Source organism: Portunus trituberculatus, chromosome 47, assembly GCF_017591435.1.
Source record: "Portunus trituberculatus isolate SZX2019 chromosome 47, ASM1759143v1, whole genome shotgun sequence".
NCBI lineage: Eukaryota > Metazoa > Arthropoda > Malacostraca > Decapoda > Portunidae > Portunus > Portunus trituberculatus.
The window spans coordinates 33,161,057-33,181,344 of NC_059301.1; the positions used below are offsets into that span (position 1 = coordinate 33,161,057).

General features: G+C 39.3%; 3 protein-coding genes across 4 annotated transcripts; 2 read left to right on the forward strand and 1 right to left on the reverse strand.

Annotated features, from left to right (window-relative positions):
* The first annotated feature begins 3,231 nt into the window (after positions 1-3,231).
* Positions 3,232-6,842, forward strand: LOC123498105. The gene is made up of 2 exons (XM_045245242.1): positions 3,232-3,737; positions 6,154-6,842. Exons 1-2 carry the CDS (start codon positions 3,728-3,730, stop codon positions 6,480-6,482), a joined length of 339 nt encoding a protein of 112 aa, XP_045101177.1. The 5' UTR covers positions 3,232-3,727; the 3' UTR covers positions 6,483-6,842.
* A 162-nt stretch (positions 6,843-7,004) lies between these two features.
* Positions 7,005-15,697, reverse strand: LOC123498103 (pre-mRNA-splicing factor SPF27-like). Its single transcript, XM_045245236.1, has 6 exons — positions 15,565-15,697; positions 15,322-15,442; positions 13,853-13,945; positions 9,754-9,926; positions 9,115-9,225; positions 7,005-8,358 (listed from the first exon to the last, which is right to left on the reverse strand). The coding sequence occupies exons 2-6, from the start codon at positions 15,394-15,396 to the stop codon at positions 8,172-8,174; spliced, it is 639 nt and encodes a 212-aa protein (XP_045101171.1). The 5' UTR covers positions 15,397-15,442; positions 15,565-15,697; the 3' UTR covers positions 7,005-8,171.
* Positions 15,698-16,073: 376 nt separating this feature from the next.
* On the forward strand, positions 16,074-20,061 carry LOC123498102. Of its 2 annotated transcripts, none has more exons than XM_045245234.1 (9): positions 16,074-16,327; positions 16,498-16,653; positions 16,799-16,893; positions 16,992-17,125; positions 17,379-17,524; positions 17,607-17,738; positions 17,908-18,106; positions 18,198-18,366; positions 18,513-20,061. In XM_045245234.1, exons 3-9 carry the CDS (start codon positions 16,809-16,811, stop codon positions 18,803-18,805), a joined length of 1,158 nt encoding a protein of 385 aa, XP_045101169.1. In that variant the 5' UTR covers positions 16,074-16,327; positions 16,498-16,653; positions 16,799-16,808; the 3' UTR covers positions 18,806-20,061. The 2 variants fall into 2 exon arrangements, with proteins under 2 accessions (XP_045101169.1, XP_045101170.1); XM_045245235.1 differs by having other exon boundaries at positions 17,382-17,524.
* The last annotated feature ends 227 nt before the right edge of the window (positions 20,062-20,288 follow it).

The following is a 20,288-nucleotide window of genomic DNA, read 5'->3' on the forward strand; positions in this document are numbered from 1 at the left end:
AAAACAACCAGGTCCAGATAAGATAAAAGGAGAAATATTAAAATTATTTAAAGAAAATCCAACATGTTTGCAAGCCTTAACAATTTGCCTACATCATGTCATAAATAAAAATGAAGTACCAGACGAATGGAAGATATCAAAAACAGTAATGATTGCCAAAACAAATAAGCCAAAAGTAAAAGAGCACAGACCAATAGCCCTAACAAATACCAACTATAAGCTTACTATGAATTTAATTAAAGGAAAACTCTTGGAACACATTAAGTCACTTGGAGAAATAAACGTATTGCAAGCAGGATTTACAAAAGGCAGATAACTAGAGGATAATTTATTCATTTTAAACTATTGCATAGAAAATAGCAAACAAAGGAAACAGGAACTAGTAATTACAGCTATAGATTTTGAAAAAGCCTTTGATTCCGTAAACAGAAAAGAGTTAATAAAGGTGTTAAAATACTATGAATGCAACCCAAGATAATAGACACTATAGTAACACTATACACAAATGATAAAACACAGATGTTCTTGGGCCAGAGGAAAGTTGGGGATGTCACAGTAAGCAGTGGCATACGACAAGAGTGTACAGCAGGGGCGGGCAACCTCCGGCCCGTGGGCCACATCCGGCCCGCGAAGGCTTAGCGTCCGGCCCGCCACCCTGCTAGGCTTTATTAATGCAATCCGGCCCGCGGACCTCCCACTAAAAGTAGAGAAGAAACTCTAATAAATTTTAAGTTTTTAAATGAATAAATTATACTATTGAATTACTTTACATGTCAAGCCAGACATGGAAATGCTTCTTCATGGCAAACAGCACCAGCAGTCTCATTGATTTGTAGAGTGTTCAATGCAATTTTTGTACAATTTTTTTCACGTAATCAATGTATTATACAAAATATAGTATTTCTGAGATTTTGTTTTTCACTCCGGCCCGCGACCTCCTTCCAAGAGTCTCATCTGGCACTCACTCTAAAAAGGTTGCCTGCCCCTGGTGTACAGGATCCCCACTGCTCTTTGTGCTACTTGTTAATCATATTATTAAAAAGATAAATGAAAGCCACATGGGATTTAAAAACAGTAAACTATACATTTCAGTATTGTTCTATGCAGATGACGGGCTTCTATTATCAAACAGCAGGAAAGAAATGGAGCAGATGATAACTTTAGTGACAGAGACTTCTGCTGAATGTGGGCTGAACATCAATATACAAAAGAGCCAATGTTTGATTATAAATAGAAAAGAACCTAAACCAGAAAAGATAAAGGATATTGAGGTAGTAATAGAAATTAAATATCTAGGAATAAGGATTACAGAAGAAAGAAAGCATATGAAGAAATATAAAGAAATGAAAATTGAATTGGCAAGAAAAATGTCAAACTTGGCTTTTTCAGTGGCAGCAAGATCATGTAATAAAATTTTAATAGGAAAAACATACTGGAAGAGTGTAGTGTTGCCAAGTGTACTCACAGGAGGAGCAGTAGTGGACTGGAATAAAATAGAACTGGAACAACTACAAAGAATAGAAAATAAAGTTTGGAGACATATTTTTAGGAGCACCAAATTATGTGGCAGTAGAGGCATTACGCAGAGAAGTAGGAAGTGCCACCATGGAAGAAAGAGATATAAAAATTAAATTATGCTACGCAAAACATATATTGAAAGGAAATAATTATTTATTAAGGGAAATAATACAAGAAATGAAGGAAAATAGTAAAGGAAGTTAGTGGCTTAGAATAATAAGAGGGTATATGAAACAAGTCAACATAAGCAATATGGAAGAATTAAATCAAATGACTGAAGAGAACATGAAGGAGAGAGTATGGATATGGGGAGAAAGGAAATGGAAGGCAGGAATGGAAGGAAAGTCAACGTTGAATATGTACTTTATGAATAAAAAAGAAATCAAGGAAGAAAACATATATGATAATACATTTAAATCTAAATTATTGTTCAGGTGCCACACTAATTCTTTACAACTAAACTGGAGGAAGAGGTTTAGTGGAGGGGAGGAAAAGTGTGACATCTGCCAGGAAGGAGAAAGTGAAACACTACAACACTTTTTATTACACTGCCAAGGACTAAAAGACATACGCAGCAGATATGCAATTACAGAAGACACCATATTAGAAAAAGTTCTTTTGTTCAACCCAGTAAGTGAAGGTAAAATAGAAAAATATACACTGTATGTGGAAGAACTTTGGAAAACTAGCAAAACAAAGAGTGACTTAGCCCTGACCCAGCCCTGAAGCAAGAAGAGAAAATTGCGCTGCCGTTGCAAAGGCAATAGCGCATCTTACATCTATCTATCTACCTCCTCCTCCCAAAAACTCCCGATATGATGATAATATAATAAGACATTCATCAATGTGACTTACGTTTACGGTTGATGTGCAGATATTAGAAAATACGTAATAAATAACAAACTTACCAAATTAGGAAGACTGTGCAGCAGCAGCTGTCTCCTGAGAACGGATAGGGTCATACGGGCTATACAGGGAAGCTGCCTCAAGAAGAAATGCGTGGAAGCGTTTATTCTCTTCCTTGTAAGCCATGAGAAACATGGACCTTGCCAGGTAACCAGCAAAATGTTTCTTTCTGCGTCCGTATAGGGACACTTTAGCCTTTGCTTCCCTCCACAGCCGTTCGATGGTGTTTGTGTGTGTGTTCTTGTCAAGAGGATCGACACAGTTAATCGAGTAGTTAACTGTCAGGTGCCGGAATCCTTCGTCCTCGAGACAGATGTATGTCTTCCAACAGTCCGATATAATGATGGTACCGGGCAAAATACGGTCTTTGATTATTTGGAAGAGTGTGTCTCTGTCCCTCTTTTCAACGGGAACCATGAAACACTGTCGGGTCTGCCGACACACATCCCCGAACACCCACTGACCCTCGACGAGACGACCGATGTTATAATATTATTTTCTTTTTCCAAACTTGGATTCGTCTATTTCAACAATTTTGCCTTCACCGCCTATCTTACCCTCCCTCTTAATGCACCACTCAATAAGTACTTCTCTTGCAAAACTTGCCCAATCAGATGGAATGGTCAGTGAGGCTCAGTTCCTTTCGGACAAATTTGTACATGAAGCACTCACGAACATATACGTTAATGAACAATAAAATTGTTTCCAAATCCAAATTAGATTTCTCAAAAAATGTACTTTTATAAATGCTCTCTTGCCACAAACACTTGCTTTTCTTTTTGTGACCTTTTGCCACCTTTTCCTGGCACCGCCAAAGCTTTCTATTAAGAGATAGAACAGCCTTGTTCCCACACTTGTCACAAACTTTCCTCTAGAATTAGTTTGTGGCGAACGCAGAAGTCAAAGAGATCCTTTAGTTTTCCAGTATACTTTCTAATATAATCCGTAGTCGCAGTCAGCACACCTGTCTCCCGCCATGGCACAACTAAGAGTATATCAGCAGGCCACCCTTGCCAGCCGTGATTGAGAGAGATCACACGTATTGTATGTATGGTGATTGGCAGATGTATTATCAAAGACTATAGATAGAACTATAGTCTTTGGTATTATCACGTGAATTGACGACGTCACGCTCCATATGCGTGCGCCACACTTACCAACACACGTGACACGAACACAAGCATTAATTTGTGAAGCTTCACTCGGAAGGGATGATGTGGACTTAGTTTCTGGAGGCGGCGCGCTATTAATTTAATTACTACGGCCTTACAAAAGCCTTTCCCACATTGAAAACATCACAGACATGTTCTATAGTAAGTACTCTACCACGTTGCAATGTGTTTTTAATGAATAGAGAGGAGGTCCAACCCTGCAGATATACGCATCAAGGATTACAGTCAAGAGAATAAGGCAAAAATTGTCAAAATAATAAACCAGGGTGTTGTTGTTGTTGAGGGCTGCCAGGTTCCCTTGGAGGGGCCCTATGAGCCCTGGCGATGTCCTGTGAGACGCTCACAGTCACAGGCGTGACAGTTGTCCCGTCTTCTTCAGGAAGATAGGTGAGGCATAGAACGGCGTGTTGTTTTGTGGGGTGGACACCCGCCGCAGCCAGCAGAGTGGGCAGGTCAAGAGTGGGAACTCCAAGAGCGATAATTTGTGCTTGTAGCAGAACGCGTTGGGAATGGAAGCAGGGACACTGTAGTAAGAAATGTTCTATGGTCTCCGGGACGGACCTGCACCAGGGGCAGTGGGAATCTGGCGCCAGGCGGAGGCAGTGCTAGTTGAGTTGAGTTGAGTTATAGGTCGGGAGAGATGCCTTTGTATCGGCTCTCCCTGACGTATTTTTCTGGCTGTCGGGGTCTTTTCTTCTTTCACTTATTGATTTCTGTTATCATCTTCTATTTCCTTGATCGTCTTTTGTCTTACATTCCAAAATTTTTGCAGAGTTGTTTTTGTTTCTTGTACGAGTATGTCTGTATTATTAAAAAGCAGATCCCCTGTTATTTTTTTCAGTATTTTCCTGGTATAGCTGCTGTAATGTTTTATTTTTCTGTCTTTCTGTAGCATAGGCAGGGCACCAGAGAAGGAAGTGGGGTAAATTTTCGTTGTCACCACTACACAGCCAACAGTCTGCTTTCATTTGAAAATCTTTTCCTATCATTTAATTTTAGGGTGTTTGTTCTACATTTAAATAGGATATCTGATGCTATGTCATTAGTGTATACCTCATCTTGCCCTCCAATCTCCTTCCTGTGTTCTTTGTACAGTTACACTAGTTTTATCATTTAATGATTCTCGCCATGCCTGTGTGTCCTCAGTTTTCATTATGATTGATATACTTTCCTTTGTTTCATTTTGTATGCTTCCTTTCCGTAGTCATAATTCTCTCAGATCTTTTAGCTCCTGTGCCACTCTTTTTATCCATCTCCCTTGCCTACTCTCCACCAACTCTTCTGCTACCTTCTCACCAAGTCTTTTCCTTCCCACCAGTAGGTATCTTAGATATTTTAGCTGCCCTTCCCTCACTCTTGAACTCACACTAGATGCTCCAACTTCCCCCCTCAGGATTGCTATAGGTGTATAGCTTGGTGCTCCTAAAATTTGCTGGAAGACCCCATTTTCTATCCTCTGCAGCTTACTAATTTCCATTTCATTAAAGTCTATAATGCTACATCCATATAAAATAGAGGGAAGTGCCACACTCTTCCAAAAAGTTTTTCCAATGAGTAGTTTTGAGCAACTTCTCGCTATTACGCTCCTCATCATATTGGCCAGCTTTCTCGCCTTTGTTAACATTTCCTCCTTCTGCACTTTGAAGCAAGTAATACTGTCATTTATAGTGAAGCTCCACTTCAATTGGATTGTGGTCTGACATGTCAAAAATTTCCTTCTCCTCATCTATATGCATGCTCTTGAATTTCCTATAGACTTGATTTGTTGCCAATACATAATCAATAACACTCCTTTGTTCATTTCTGCTCCATGTGAACTCTCCTGTGCATTTGCAATCATCATTTAACATTATCAAGCTATATTTTTCCCTCAATTCCAAAATTATTTCTCCATTTCTATTCACCTTCTGCTCCCCTTTGAAGCCCACATGTCCATTAAAGTCACCCATGACTAAGAGCGGGCGAGTTTCCATTTATTATCCTTTCCATTTCTAGCTTAATATTATTATTTCTCGCTGGATCATTAACACTCAGGTAAACCACTAGTAGTCTCATTTCCCATCCTCTCATTTTCCCTTTTGTGTGTAATATATCCAGACATTTTGTTGGTATCTTCTCTAGCTCTACTCCTGTATCCTTCCTATATAGCACCATTAGTCCTCCTCCCTTTCTATCTTGCTCTTCTCTCATATTATCTACTATCACACAGTTATCACTGAAGTTTATATCTCTTAGCTTCTTCTGGGTCTCTGTTAAGCAAACTATACTATCATCACTCACTAACTCTTCTACTTCTTTTGCTTTAGTTTGTGTTAGCCCTTGTATATTTATTACCTTAATTTTTTACTCTTCGCTTATTTCTTTGTCCCGTACACCTGTATTTCAGTCCCCACCAGTGCCTTCTCCTACTCTCACAATTTTTCCCCTCTGTATTTTCCACTGGCCTCCTTGTCTTCTTTTCTCTTGCAACTTTTCCTTTAGCATTGCGTCTTGTTCTCTCTCTTTCTTAGTTTTGTCAGGGGCAATCCTGATTTTACTTATGTCTTCCTCATGACAGTCTCTGCGTTGAGTGTGGTGTGGCCCAGGCGGAGACAGGTAAGCGCTACATCTAGGGTGCGGGACTGTTGCCTCACCCACGGCTGCGGGGAGGAATTGTGGCGATATTGGGCCATGGAGGTGACGCGGAGGCCAGTGGCAAGGGTGGTGTCGGAGGTAGAGTGGCATACTCGTGATATGAGGCGCTTAGCGGTGGAGATTGGCAGAGGGAAGGGGATAATGTTTATTTCTGATAGGGCCATCTTGGCGGCGGTGTCGGCGACCTCGTTACCCCAGATACCTGTGTGGGAGGGAACCCACTGGAGGGTTAACTCCCAGCCTTCGGTGTGAAGATGGATGAGGATCCTGTGGGTGGCGTGGACGATGGCGGTGGAGGAGGATGGGTGACGGGAGAGGAGGAGGTGGAGTGAGGAGAGGGAATCGGTGTAGATTACTGCTTTGCCCTTGGTATGACCTGCAGGTGGTTGACGGCCTGGTGAAGGGCATACAGCTCTGCTGTCAGGACGTCTGTCTCTGGTGGGAGTCGCCATGTCCTGCAGATGGATGTGGCGGGGTCGTAGATGGCCTCAGCAGTAGAGGGTGGTGATGGAGAGTGGGACCAGGGTGCGAGTATGATGAGTTTCTAAGCCTTGTTTTGCTGGTTGCTTTGTTCCAGCAACATGAAGTTACCTGGCCCGTTTTCCTTTGAGTCTGCTTTATATAATAAATAGATAAATATATATATATATATATATATATATATATATATATAGAGAGAGAGAGAGAGAGAGAGAGAGAGAGAGAGGGTTAAATATTAATAATTATGGATTATTTAGAAGCGTAAAAATCGTGGACGCAATAAGATGTAATAAATATTAAGAAAAAGATTTATTGAATTTGATTTCATTAATTCCCCCATTCTCTCCCGTGTTATCTTCCATTTTATTTCCATTACATTTTCTTACATTTTCAAGATAGATAGGAGACAGGTAGGACACGGATAAATGTAATTAGATAGTAGATAGGCAGACTCAAATGTATATGCCTACAGCTGGAGAGAGAGAGAGAGAGAGAGTGAGTCTAGTTTTTGCCCATCCCATCTAACATATTCACTTACATCCCCTCCCCCCCAACTCTCTAACCGATTGACTGAGTGGTCCTGCCTGTCTGGATCCTTCCAGTTATCTTTATTTTCTTCTCTCTTCTCTCCTACATTTATCCCTTTTTTTTTTCCTCCTATCTCAAAATAAATACAATCAGTCTCTCTCTCTCTCTCTCTCTCTCTCTCTCTCTCTCTCTCTCTCTCTCACATCAAAGATGTGGTGTTATGAGAAGAGGAGGAGGTTATGAAGAATGGAGGAAAGACAGGACTCTTTACACCCAATACAGATTGCAGCAACAGTTAGATCCATGACAGTGAAAACTAATTGTTACTCATCCAAATCCTACTCTTGATATAATTCAGTTAAAAGCATTACTTACTAAAATCTGGAAATTTGTGTAACTATAACTATAGTACCCATATGTGCAGGGCTAAATTTAACCCATTAGGCAGACTAGGCATGATGCCTTGCTCTACAAAAACTATGTTCACCTATGAAAATATATGCCCATCACTTTTTGTATTTGTTATTTTGCACAATTAGTAAACAGGTATATTAATGACAACAAATATTAGTAAAAATACAAAGAATCAAGAAAATACTAAACAACAAAACCTACAAAATAAAAAAGAAATGAGTTGTTTGGATTGTATTGAGATATCTTTCTTTTATCTACTACCTGATGGTCAACAACTCAAGGGGGTAGACATATGTTAACCTACTTCAGTAGGAATGTTAGTTCTATTTCAACACAGCTGCTCATAATCATATTTTGATGTTTGGTATTTAATGCATAAGTTCCTTTAAATATGGATGTATGGACTTTAATTATTAAAGTTATCACATTCCTACAATTCAAGATGGAGAAAACAAAAACACATAAATAATACATTTGAAAAAAAAAAAAAAGAGAGAGATAATATAATTTGAGGTTCATTCAGCTGGCTCTTTCCCTTTCCTTCTCCTTCATCTTTGCAATTTCAGCCTCCAGCAGCACACAAGCCTGTTCTATCTCATAGTTCCTTGACACAAGAGACACCCAGCTGCTCTCCAGGTGTCGAAGCTCCTCACCAGCTTTGGTCTGCATACTCTTCCTCGACCAGTTGAGCTCCTGAATTTCTTTCCTGTAATGTCACGATAATATTCACTTGATACGTAATCATCACAGATACTGACTATTTTCATGCATGTTTTTAGAAAATCCCCAAACTTTCTAATAACCAAAATACCTTCAAATAATTTCTACTCTATTTGCATACATCATAAAACCCTTTTGTATATAAAGTATCTATCCTACTCTCATTATTCCATCTCCACTGTCAAAATGTTAGCATCCTCACAATAAAAAGGATTATACTCTTCCATTTAAAGTAGCCTTTCTTGACCTTTCCTACCCACAGCACCCTTGTACTTAGGTAAGGCCAGCAAGACATCCTTAGAAGTCAGGACTGATTTCCTTGACAATCCACATAAAGAAATAGTAATTACAGTATTTGATCATTAAATTCTTTGTCCTCAAAAAATTTTGGATAAAAGCAATTTGTAGGAAAAATTGAGATTTAAAAAAATGGTAATGCCTTAGTTAACAAAATAAAGCAACTTCTATGAACGGATGCCTGATATGTAGCTTGTGATATTACATTTTTGCATCAGGAATAAAAACACTCCTGATAAAAAAAAAAAAAATCTTATTCTAAATCTTCTCCCCCTCTCTTCTCTCAAAACTTTAATTTCACATCCCATCTTGCAACTAAATCATCTATATACTTCTCTGTCATATATCTTACAGTATATATGCAGCAAATTATGAGAAAACATAAATTTGGAAATATCTCAACAATGACAAAAGCACATAAGTGATATGATATAACAAGCCTTACTTGAAATCCTGCAGGAGGGCCTGTGAGCGTGTCAGCATGCTCTGCAGTGAACCATTGTGGCTCTTCCAGCACTCAGATCCATACTCACTCATCAACTCCAGATTCATTATCCTGCATCATTACAGTTATTTCAGATCATTTGCATGGAAAAATCAAAGAGACAGACATGTAAGTCATAGATATGTGAGTGGCCACAAGAAAAAATTTAAGAATACTGAATGTCTAAAAATACAAAAATGTAATGAAATATTGACACCTGGAATACATTAGACTCTAGTGTATTCCAGGTGTCAATAATAATTATCATAAGAAAGGAACATTTATCAACTTTAGGGAAAAAGTAAACAAATATGGATACCTTAGGACCATAACCTATAATTAATAAATAAATGCACAAGGATGCCTTTCCCCTTGCTACATTGACAAAAGAACAGAATGGCTGATGTTCTGCTGCTACTGAGGAATAAAATCCTAACATCTTGACACAACCAAGATCAATGAGGGTTACAGAATAAAGACAGACATGCTTAATTATCTGTGCCTCTCTGATGATAAAATAAAAATATGAAAAATAAATAAATAAAAGTTTTGTTACTGCTGGAGTATGGGTACAAGAATGCGAAGGAGAGACAGACAAACCTAGTAGCTTGATGTTCCAATTGTGCCATTGAGTTATCAACACACTCGCCCCAGGCTGCCACGTCAGTCATCTTGCCAGGCGGTGGTGGAGGCAGCTCATAACGCTTCATGCTGAGAGTATCCATGGGCTGCCTGGCCGCCACTCGCTCAAACTCACAACGCATCACTTCAGTCTGGGACAAAAGTAAGACAAAATTCAATTCAAATAAAGTACATGGTATTAGTTTTTCTTTTTTTTTAATGTAAGAGGGGAAAACTGGCCAAGGGCAACCAAAAAAATAAAATAAAATTCAAATTTTAAATGGCCCACTTGGCTGCCAGTTCCCTTACAGATCCAACAGGTTTAGTCAAAACAATGGGATAAATGTCTTGAAACATTCCTCTTCAATGAAGTCAAGTCATAAGAAGTTGGAAATACAGACACAGGCAAGGATTTCCAGAGTTTATCAGAGAAAGGTATGAATGATTGCATTAGAAAGTTGGACAGAATAGGGGTGAAAGGAAGAAGAAAGCCTTGTGCAGCAAGATCAAAAGAGCAGTTAGCATGAAAATAGTGGTAGAAAATAGCAAGAGATGCAATATTCCAGTGATGAGAAAGAGGCTGAAGACAGTCAGTCAGAGGAAGAAAGTTAATGAGACGAAAAGTTTTTCATTTCGTCCTGTCTAATAAAACTGAGGGCAGAAGAGAAGAACAGTTGAGTGTCAATGAAGAAGAGGAGGATAGTATTCTGGATAGATGGAGAAATTGAGTTTTCAAGTATTAAACACTACTAAGCTTTCTCTGCCCCAATCAGAAATCTTAGAAAGATCAGAAATCAGGCGTTCTCTGGCATCCTTGCGTGATTTGTTGACTTCCTGAATGGTTGGTCGTGTAGGATGCTATCATCAGCGTAAGAGTGGATAAGGCAAGAAGTTTGGTTAAGATCATTAATGAATAATAGAAAGAGAGTGGGTGACTGAACAGAACCCTGAGGAACATCACTGTTAATAGATTTAGAACAGTGGCCATCTACCACAATAACGAGAACGGTTGGAGGGGAAACATGAAATAAAGTTGTAGAGAGAAGAATAAAAGCTGTATGAGAGTAGTTTTGAGATCAAAGCTTTGTGCCAGATTCTACCAAAAGTTTTTGATATGTCTAACACAACAGCAAAAGTTTCACCAAAATCTCTAAAAGAAGATGACCAAGACTCAATAAGGAAAGCCAGATCACCAGCACAGCGGCCCTGAAAGAAGCCATATTGGTGATCAGATAGAAGATTATGAAGTGATAGATGTTTAAGAATTTTCCTACTGAAAATACATTCAAAAACTTTAGGTAAGCAAGAAATTAAAGTTATAGGGGAGTACTTTGAGGGATTAGAACGGTCACCTTTTTTAGAAACTGGTTAAATGTAGGCAAACTTCCAACAAGCAGGAAAGGTAGAAATCAATAAACAGAGTTGGAAGAGTTTAGCCAGGCAAGGTGCAAGCATGAAGACACAGGTCCATAAGCATTTCAAAGATTTAGGCCAGTGAGGGCATGGCATCATTACGAAAAATTTTAATTGAAGACAGGAAATAGGAGGAGAGAGAGGGACAAGCCCAGAATCATCCAAGGTAGAGTTATTAGCAAAAGTTTGAGAGAAGAGTTCAGCTTTAGAGACATGAGATGGCAGTGATGCCATCAGGATGAAATAAAGGAGGAAAAGATGTAGAAGTAAAGTTATTGGAGATGTTTTTTGGCCAGATGCCAGAAGTCTCGAGGGGAGTTGGAGTTTGAAAAATGTTGACATTTTCTATTTTATCAAAAAGCTTTTGGCAAGTTGAAGAACAGACATGGTGTTATCCTGGGCAAAAATCTAAAGTGCATGAAATTCAGGTGATGGAAGGCTCAAGTACCTTTTGTGGGCAACATCTCTATCATGTATATCATGAGAACAGGCTGTGTTAAATTAAAGTTTAGAAGGTTTAGGTTGAGAATAAGGAGTGAGGAATGTACGCCTCCATGCCAGACACTATCACCTATCATGCACTCAGCAGAGAGATGGGTCTCTCACACAGAAACAATAATCATTCCAGGGAATATCAGCATAATACCTCCTCAGGTCCCCCCAACTGGCACAGGCAAAATGCCAGAGGTACCTCCAGCTTGGGAGATTCTAAAGAAGGTATTGGAGAATTAGGTAAAAAAATAGAAATGAAAGTATGATCGGAGGAGCCCAATGGAGAAGACAGGGTAACAGCATAAGCAGATGGATTAGAGGTAAGAAAAAGATCAAGAATGTTGGGTATATCTCCAAGATGATTAGGAATACGAATAAGGTGTTGCACCAGTTGCTCTAGGTCATGGAGGATAGCAAAGTTGAAGGCTGGTTCACCAGGATGGTCAGCGAAGAGAGGAAGAGAGGAAAGCCAAAGCTGGTGGTGAACAATGAAATCTCCAAGGATAGAGATCTCTGCGAAAGGATAGAGAGACAGAGTGTGCTACACTTTAGAAGTTAAATAGTTAAAGAATTTCTTACAGTCAGAGGAGTTAAGGGAGAAATAGACAGCACAGATAAATCTAGTTAGAGAGTGACTTTTGAGTCAAAGCCAGATAGTGGAAAACTCGGAAGATTCAAGAGCGTGGGCACAAGAGCAAGTCAATTCACGGTGCATATAGACACAACATCTAGCTTTGGAGCGAAAATGAGGATAAAGAAAGTAAGAGGGAACAGAAAAGGGGGCTACTGTCAGTTGCCTCAAACAGCTGTGTTTCAGTGAGGAAAATAAGATGAGGTTTAGTAGAGGAGAGGAGCTTCTACAGATTAAAAATTATATCTAAGACCTTGAATGCTGCTGAAAGTTAATGAAGAAAAAGTTGAGGGAAGAGTGAAGACAATTATGGTCGATACCAAGAGAGCAGTCCAGCCTGGGGGTATATATGGTCCTCTCCAGAAGGGGACTCCAAGGCTGGTGTTGGAGTCACCATTTTCTAATTTTAGGTGAAGGGAGCATGTGTGTAGTAAGTGCATGTAGTTTTGAATGAAGGAAGAGAGTTGTGTTTAGAGGCTAGGCTATGACTGTCCCCTTGAGTTATGAGACACAAATGGAAATATTCAACAATTTCACAACTAGATTTGATGGTAAGTTCACAGCACTTTTTGAACTGATCCAGACCAAAACTGGGCAGTCCAGAACTGGTCCAGAACAGAACTAGTGGTATTCAACTTTGCAGGGAGTAAATTGTTATTTTGGTAGTGTCTACTTCCATCTTCATATAATTTGCAATGTTCCAATACAGATCATTATTGCATAATTCAAATTATTTATTTCAAAACTGCATCTGCATAAACATAATTTATGCTGTTAATCAATTTATAGGGCATTAATTAATTCCAACTTCCAACATGATCATTCTAATCCACAAGGGAATTTAACTGGAGATATTTCTAAAAATGTACAATCGATACTTAAAGTCAATGGCTTAATAAACCCCATCATTCAGAGAGACTAAAATACATATTTAACAATAACTACTGACACTTTAATAAATTAATGAAATCAGTTTACTCTATCCTATCGTTACATAATTTTCCCATCGAAACTAACTTCCTTTCCTTTGTACCCTTATACAAAGAAAGAGACTTTCTATTCTCTTTCCCATCTTTCCTCTTTTCTCTGATCAGCTTTTTCAGAACACATTATTCATTCTCATGATATCTCCTTATCCCTCACCTCTTTGTTAAGGTCCCTATTACTGTAAACTTTTACCTTCTAAATCTGCAATATGAATTCGGTACAGGAGTGCCAAATTCTCCTTCTGAGAGGAGAAAAATCAGTACCAATAATGATAATTGTAAATACATGTATTTGGTACTCTTCACTAGAAAGATTTACTGTCTCAAAATTGTAATATTATTTTCTTTTATACCATGTGTTGTTTCTCCTTTAAGTATTCCACTCCTGTAGGGAAAGGCCAGGTCACAGCTCCTTGCCTTACATTTTTAAACAACTTACTATTAGATAGAAAAGAATCAATCACATTACAGAATGGAAACCTTCTGTGAGACAAATGTGCTGACTCTTTAGCCACACAGCCAATCCTGATAACTGAAAAAAATAATAAATATATACCTCAAAAGTAGAGAGGTTGAGGGCTGGAAGATGCTCCAGGTAATTCTTTGTGGGACGATAACGTTTTTTCTCATCTTCCACCATTGCAAGTGCCTGTGGAAAAAAAAGCTTTGCTTCATTAACAAGTAATATTTTTAAGATAAAAAATAAAATAAAAAAAAGCTACAATAATCAAGATTCAAGTTTGACCAACTGAACTTGAGAATTAGCCCCTTCCCAGCAGAGGATCTATATGTAGACATTTCAAAAACAGGACTCTTTGTTGGATCATCTATATATAGATGTTTGTTTTTATTTTACCGCACTAAGTTGTAGCGTGGTCTATATATAGACAATTCCTTACAAGTAACAAAATCTATAGAATTAATAATTATTTGGCATCTCAAAATAAGTAATTATATGGTATCTCATACCCAAATACTGGTCAACATGGCCTCTCAATGTTGGTCACTGCTTGTGCTTTGTCAATGGTGGATGTGCTACACACATAAGCTAATACTGAAAATTTTTGCATTTTTCCACTTTTTTATTATTAGCCTATCATGTCGAGGAGAAAGAACTGTACCACATGCCAGTAACATTGGCTAAACATGAATAGGTACAAAACAAGTACATATGAAAATTACAAAGAAAAGTGGAAGTAAATTACATCCAGGTCACAAGTCCTGCATGTGAGTAACTCCAAACATTCATACAAATATATTGACGTATAGTTTCACCAATCAAACAAAAACAACACTTACATATAGATTCAATTGCTTGTTCTGTTTTACAGCATAGTCTATATATAGATGTCATTTATTCAGTTTTGCAGCTGAGTCTATACATAGATTCAATTGTTTGTTCAGTTTTGTGGCAGAGTTTATATATAGATGTGAATTTAGAGTACCCATTTGCAGGGAAACTATATATAGACATATGGATGGGGCCACCGTGGTACAGTGGAACCATGCGTGCTTTGGGGTCCGTGGGGTCTCCAAGCGCACAGGTTCAAATCCTGTCCACGGTCCGAGTTTAGGTTGGGCTTCCTCACTCAGAGCAACGGTTTCCTAGCGGGTGGGCTTTGAGATAGGAGGTACCCTAAAAAGTATCCCCTTTAGGCCATAAATTCCTGTGAAAAGTCCACATGGTATAAATAAAAAAAAATAAAAAAGTCGGTAGACTATATAAAGATTATTTTTTTATTTGATAGTACACTCATCTGCCCTGCTGCCAGGAAGGGGTTAGAAGAATGAAAACTGGAAAAGTTAATGTAACAGGCAAAAAGTTTGTGCATATACGACAAGTGGCTAAAAAATGTTGAGAATTTCATAAATGAAAATGAAAGATGGAATAAGATCAACAAGCCATTAGTCTCAATGATTATATTTTTGTTGATAAGAATGACATCAGTACTTAAGTAAGTTTAGTTCTCTCATTAACGTAAAAAAGGGCACCAGGCACTCTCCACCAGTGCCTACTATACTCACCGCCTCTCTGACGCCAGGCTCGTCATAACCAGTGTCAATGTAGGGCAGGGCGTCTACTATCACGTCATGGCTCATCGCGAAGGACAACTACAAACACCGACAGGCCTCTTGGACACAGTACCTAAGGGGTAAATAACGTTGTAAACTACAGTGAGTAGACTCGCAAATCTATAGAGGTTTCGCTCTACATTGTATTGCATTTATTTATAATCCTGATCTTATATTTGCTCAGCACATCATTACTTCTCCTGTTAGTCTAAAGACACGAGTTCTCTGGAGTCAGCAAACAGCCACGCCAAACTCCAAACACTTCGACTCAGTTCAGACTTCAGCGGTGTTTGCGTCGCTTACCTCCAGACGGATAAGTGATCCCAGTCTGAGAGAAAAGAAGTTTTTATCAGTAACTTTAAAAAAATGTAAGATTATGTATATACGATATTATGACATAATGAAAATGTGACTGTAATGACAACCATCACAATAAAATCCATGTTATTTTCATTTTTTTCTATATAATTTGCCATATACCTTTTTTTTATATATATCTTTAATTAAGGCTGGCTGGCAGGATAGGGTATTCTGACAATTCCCCATCCACAATGTTCATACAACTTTATTTCACGAACTTAGCTGATTCACTCATTTTATTTACCCAAATAGCTGCTGTTTATTACCATACATCATATTATGGAAACGAAAAACTAATGTCAGATGGAAACAGTTCATGTACGTATGAAGGCGTATGATCAATTCCCAAGTAAGATAGCACAGTGCAAAATATTATGGGCTGTATGTCACACACATGTGAAGGTACACCCTATCGTGACTCAAAATCATGCATGTAAGCATTTATTTCTCGGTCATCCAATTCCCGCCTCTCTGGCAAAGCTCTTGATCATCAGTGCTACCTTGGACCTAGTTGAGGTGGTTACTCTCCCTCTCGTGCTGAATTTTGCCTTTCGACTAGGATCTACGGGAACGATGAATTAAAAACATTGCAACCCCAGTAAGTATGTTCAACTATATCTAGAAGAAAACATCATGACGAATATCTGTATCTGGCTGGCAGCACGCATACTTTGAACGTTATACAACTATAGTTTATGTTCATGAAACTGTAATGATGTGATTAATGTTTGTACCCATAGTAATCACTGTATCTTCCACAACCTCCAGTAAGCGAGAATGGAGGCAAGCTCTTCCCATAAACAGTAGTGCCTCAGACTGTCAACGCCATCCCGAAGCCTCGCTGGTGACTGATCAATACAGCCCTCCTCCCGCCCCATTCTCTCTCTTTGAGAGAGAGAGAGAGAGAGAGATTCAATGTAGCACGTAAGTAGGAAATGATTATGTAATACATAGTAAATTTATGAAAGAAACAAGTAATTAAGTTCATAATTAATAAAGCTTGTAAAGTTACATTATTTATGCATAATTGCCAAGATTTAATAATTTGTATGAACAATATTCCAATCAGGGAGTGATGAATGGAGAGTAGAAAAACAGCCACCGTGCAAATGGGCAACTGGCGACGACGCTCCGGCAGATCTACACAGAAATGCTTGATTGCCGGTATAAACGTCTGACGAATTAGCCTGCATAAATAACTGATGTCACACTTTTCACAATTGATTTCGTGACAGGAAGATTATTTTGTTTATGTATTTCAGTACTGGTGGTGGTGATGACGGCAGCTGTGCTGGTAATACTGATGGGGGCGGTGGAACAAGCAGCTTCGCCTGGCATCGCTGGAGTACAGGCAGAGCTGAACTGGCACCGGCACTCCTCCATGACAGATGACCACGTGAGTGAATCAACATGGCGAGGGAAACAAAATGCCCTTGGATAAACAGAAATAATTAAAGTGATGACCATGATGATGATGATGATGATGATGATGATGATGATGATGAATAATAATAATAATGATAATAATAATAATAATAATAATAATAATAATAATAATAATAATAATAATAATAATGATAATAAATGATAATAATAATAATAATAATAATAATAATAATAATAATGATAATCTTATCCATTTTCGATAGCAGAAGGTGCCAGGGACAGTGGTATTTAAAGTTAGCAAAAGAGAAAGCTTGCTGGAGAGATTACTGAACGGAGCAGGTGGTTCAAATATCATTACCTTGGATATGAATCAACCTGCATCGAGCGATGTAACCTGTTTCCAAACCAAGTGAGTAACGAACAGCGCTACTTCTGAGAGAGAGAGAGAGAGAGAGAGAGAGAGAATGACTACACTTAACTCTTTTTCACAGGACTAAGCCAGACTACGCGGTCTGTCCTCATCCTTCCATGCAAGATCGCCACATTTCGAACCAGCTGAGGACGGAGGGCGTGTGGCAGTCTCGTACTCTTGCTTTACTCGCCACCGCCTTACAACACTACCCGTCAGTGGCGCTTCCTGTCTGCCTATACCTATACGGAGAAAGTGATACATTAATTGCTTTCTTGTATACTTGCAAATGATGTTTTCTCATATAAAATTTTATCATGAGAGAGAGAGAGAGAGAGAGAGAGAGAGAGAGAGAGAGAATCTGATAATTTGATGTCTTTTAGATCTAGTACTTTGGTGGATGTCGGGGCTCACATCGGAGTGTTCAGCCTTTATGGGGCGCGCCTCGGAGCGACTGTTGTAGCAGTGGAACCTGTTTGGTCGTCAGCTGTGCGTCTTCATGCGGGTGCGGCAGCAGGCGGTGTGTCAGGACGTATCAAAATACTCTTCCACGCTATGACCAGGGAGGCAACTCAAGTCAGGGTAAGCCATGATTATTATTAAAGGCACAAGATTTTCTGCTGTTTCGATATCTTTGAGAGTATACGAGATTATGAACATTTTACTTCCTCAGCTAAAGTATAAAGATGGTAATCTTGGAGGCACATCTGTGGTGGAAGTTACTCCAGAGGATGCAGATTCCACTCGCTCCTTGGGACGCCACGAATTAATAACCTCTATAACACTCGATTCCTTGGCGCCTTTCATCAATACCTCAATCATTATTCTCAAGATTGACACCGGTACGTGAGCGGCCAGCGAGATTATTGCATGGTGATTGTGATTCTTGATATAATCAAAACACTGCATTCCTCAACCGTCAATGAATCTTGAAAGTAGTATGGCGATAAGGTTTCTGAACCTACAACATTCATTTCTGCTCTCCCAGAGGGAAGGGAATGTGATACCATATCAGGTGGGCGGGAATTGCTCACCTCTCACTTCACGCCTTACATCTTCATGGAATGGGCGGTGATGGCCAACAACCGACACAAGTACCACGCTCCCTGCAGTCCTCATCACCTTCAGGAAATGGTTGAATGGCTGACATCCCGAGGCTACCACGCCCACATCTCAAAGTCCGGGGCCGCTCTTATTCCTGCTAAAGTGGATTCATGGAGGGCAGGGGACATCTATTGGAAGCATTCAACGGCTCCTCCCCTTCACCCTTTAGCTCACTAACGGCTTATAATGTACTGTACTTACGTACAGTCGGCTTCCTCTTTAACGAAGCAGTTTTTTTTCCTATAATTGTAACAAAAGTGGCATGTCATATTTTTTCATGGTAGCTGTCTTTGGCTAAACCTAAGCTGCCTCTGATGTGTATCATAGGCCTGCCTTCTCATCTACATCCCTTCCCTGTTTCTCCTCGATCATCTCCCCCATGCTTCTCGTATCTTCACACACACACACACACACACACACACACACACACACACACACACACATTAGGTGACAGTTACGAGTTGAGCACCACAGCTACATATAGCTTTGTGACCAGTCACCAAACACTGTCACATACCACAGCACCACGTACAGTACCACGCCACCACCATCACCACTACACATCATACCATACCACACAACACCACAGTACACCACACCAAGGCATCCTTTGCACCCCCCACCTTTCCAATCTCACTGAGTACCCACAAAGCCATCCATACCCACCCACCACCCCGCCGCAGTCAAGGTAGCGCTTTACTCTCCTATATAGGACAAATTTGAGTGTTTTGCAAGGGTTTCCGGGTGATTGAAAAGTTCGTTGTGTACGAGTAAGTGAATGAGGTGGAGGTGGAGGGAAGAGGAGGAATGTGAGTGGGAAAGGAGAGAATATGGATGGACCCGTTGAGAAAAGGTGCTAATTAAGAAACTTCTGCTTTATGGCATGATGTTTTTATTAGAGAAATTTGCATTGTTTTGGCATCTAATTTACTGATAGAAATGCAAAATTAAATTACAATCCGTTATAAGATAGTCTAGATTTTTTTTTTTTATCTATTTCTCGTTGAAATAACACTTATGCCTTTCTATTATTTTGAAGGTTTTGATTAATATGCCCAAGATTGTTTTGATGTTTGATATAAAACTTGAAAAGTATGAGAAACATGACCTAAGTACTAATATTCAATAACATCTAGTCTAAATATTCGCATTTTCATTTTTTTTTTTTTATAATACTGTTACCTTCTCACCCGTGGTTGTCCGATTTCACTGGCTGCGTCAGCTTCGTTGTCAGGGTCCAGAGCACACAGGAGCACATCAGCACGAGGCTCACAATGGGCGGGCACCGCCGGACAGAGAAACACCAGCTTACTCACGTCCTTTACTGAGTCCTCAGTTCACAGTACATCACAGGGCAGCCTCCACACACACACACACACACACACACACACACACAAGGTATGGGAAAGGCAGAAGTGCTAAAGATCAGAGCAGAAACTAATGAAGGAAAAAAGAGGCACTACATAGTGGTGTACGTACCACCTAAGACAAATGCATGGTCAGTACAGGAATATGAAGAAATGATAAGTGATACAGGAACATGTCTGGAAGAAATGTTGGGTGGCTGTGAACGAACTATAATGATGGGAGATTTTAATTGTAAAGAGGTGTGTTGGGAGGACTGGTCAATGGAAGGATCAGAGACAACATGGGAAATACA

What these genes read in the sequence shown, in the direction of transcription:
- LOC123498103 (XM_045245236.1), bottom strand. Translation starts at nt 15,396, where the DNA reads ATGAGCCATGACGTGATAGTAGACGCCCTGCCCTACATTGACACTGGT. An exon ending in AGCCTGGCGTCAGAGAGGCG is followed by an intron (nt 13,946 to 15,321) that starts GTGAGTATAGTA and finishes TTTTTTCCACAG; the next exon opens with GCACTTGCAATGGTGGAAGA. An exon ending in GCCCTCCTGCAGGATTTCAA is followed by an intron (nt 8,359 to 9,114) that starts GTAAGGCTTGTT and finishes GTGACATTACAG; the next exon opens with GAAAGAAATTCAGGAGCTCA.
- LOC123498102 (XM_045245234.1), top strand. Translation starts at nt 16,809, where the DNA reads ATGGAGAGTAGAAAAACAGCCACCGTGCAAATGGGCAACTGGCGACGA. An exon ending in GTAACCTGTTTCCAAACCAA is followed by an intron (nt 17,525 to 17,606) that starts GTGAGTAACGAA and finishes TCTTTTTCACAG; the next exon opens with GACTAAGCCAGACTACGCGG. An exon ending in TATTCTCAAGATTGACACCG is followed by an intron (nt 18,367 to 18,512) that starts GTACGTGAGCGG and finishes CTGCTCTCCCAG; the next exon opens with AGGGAAGGGAATGTGATACC.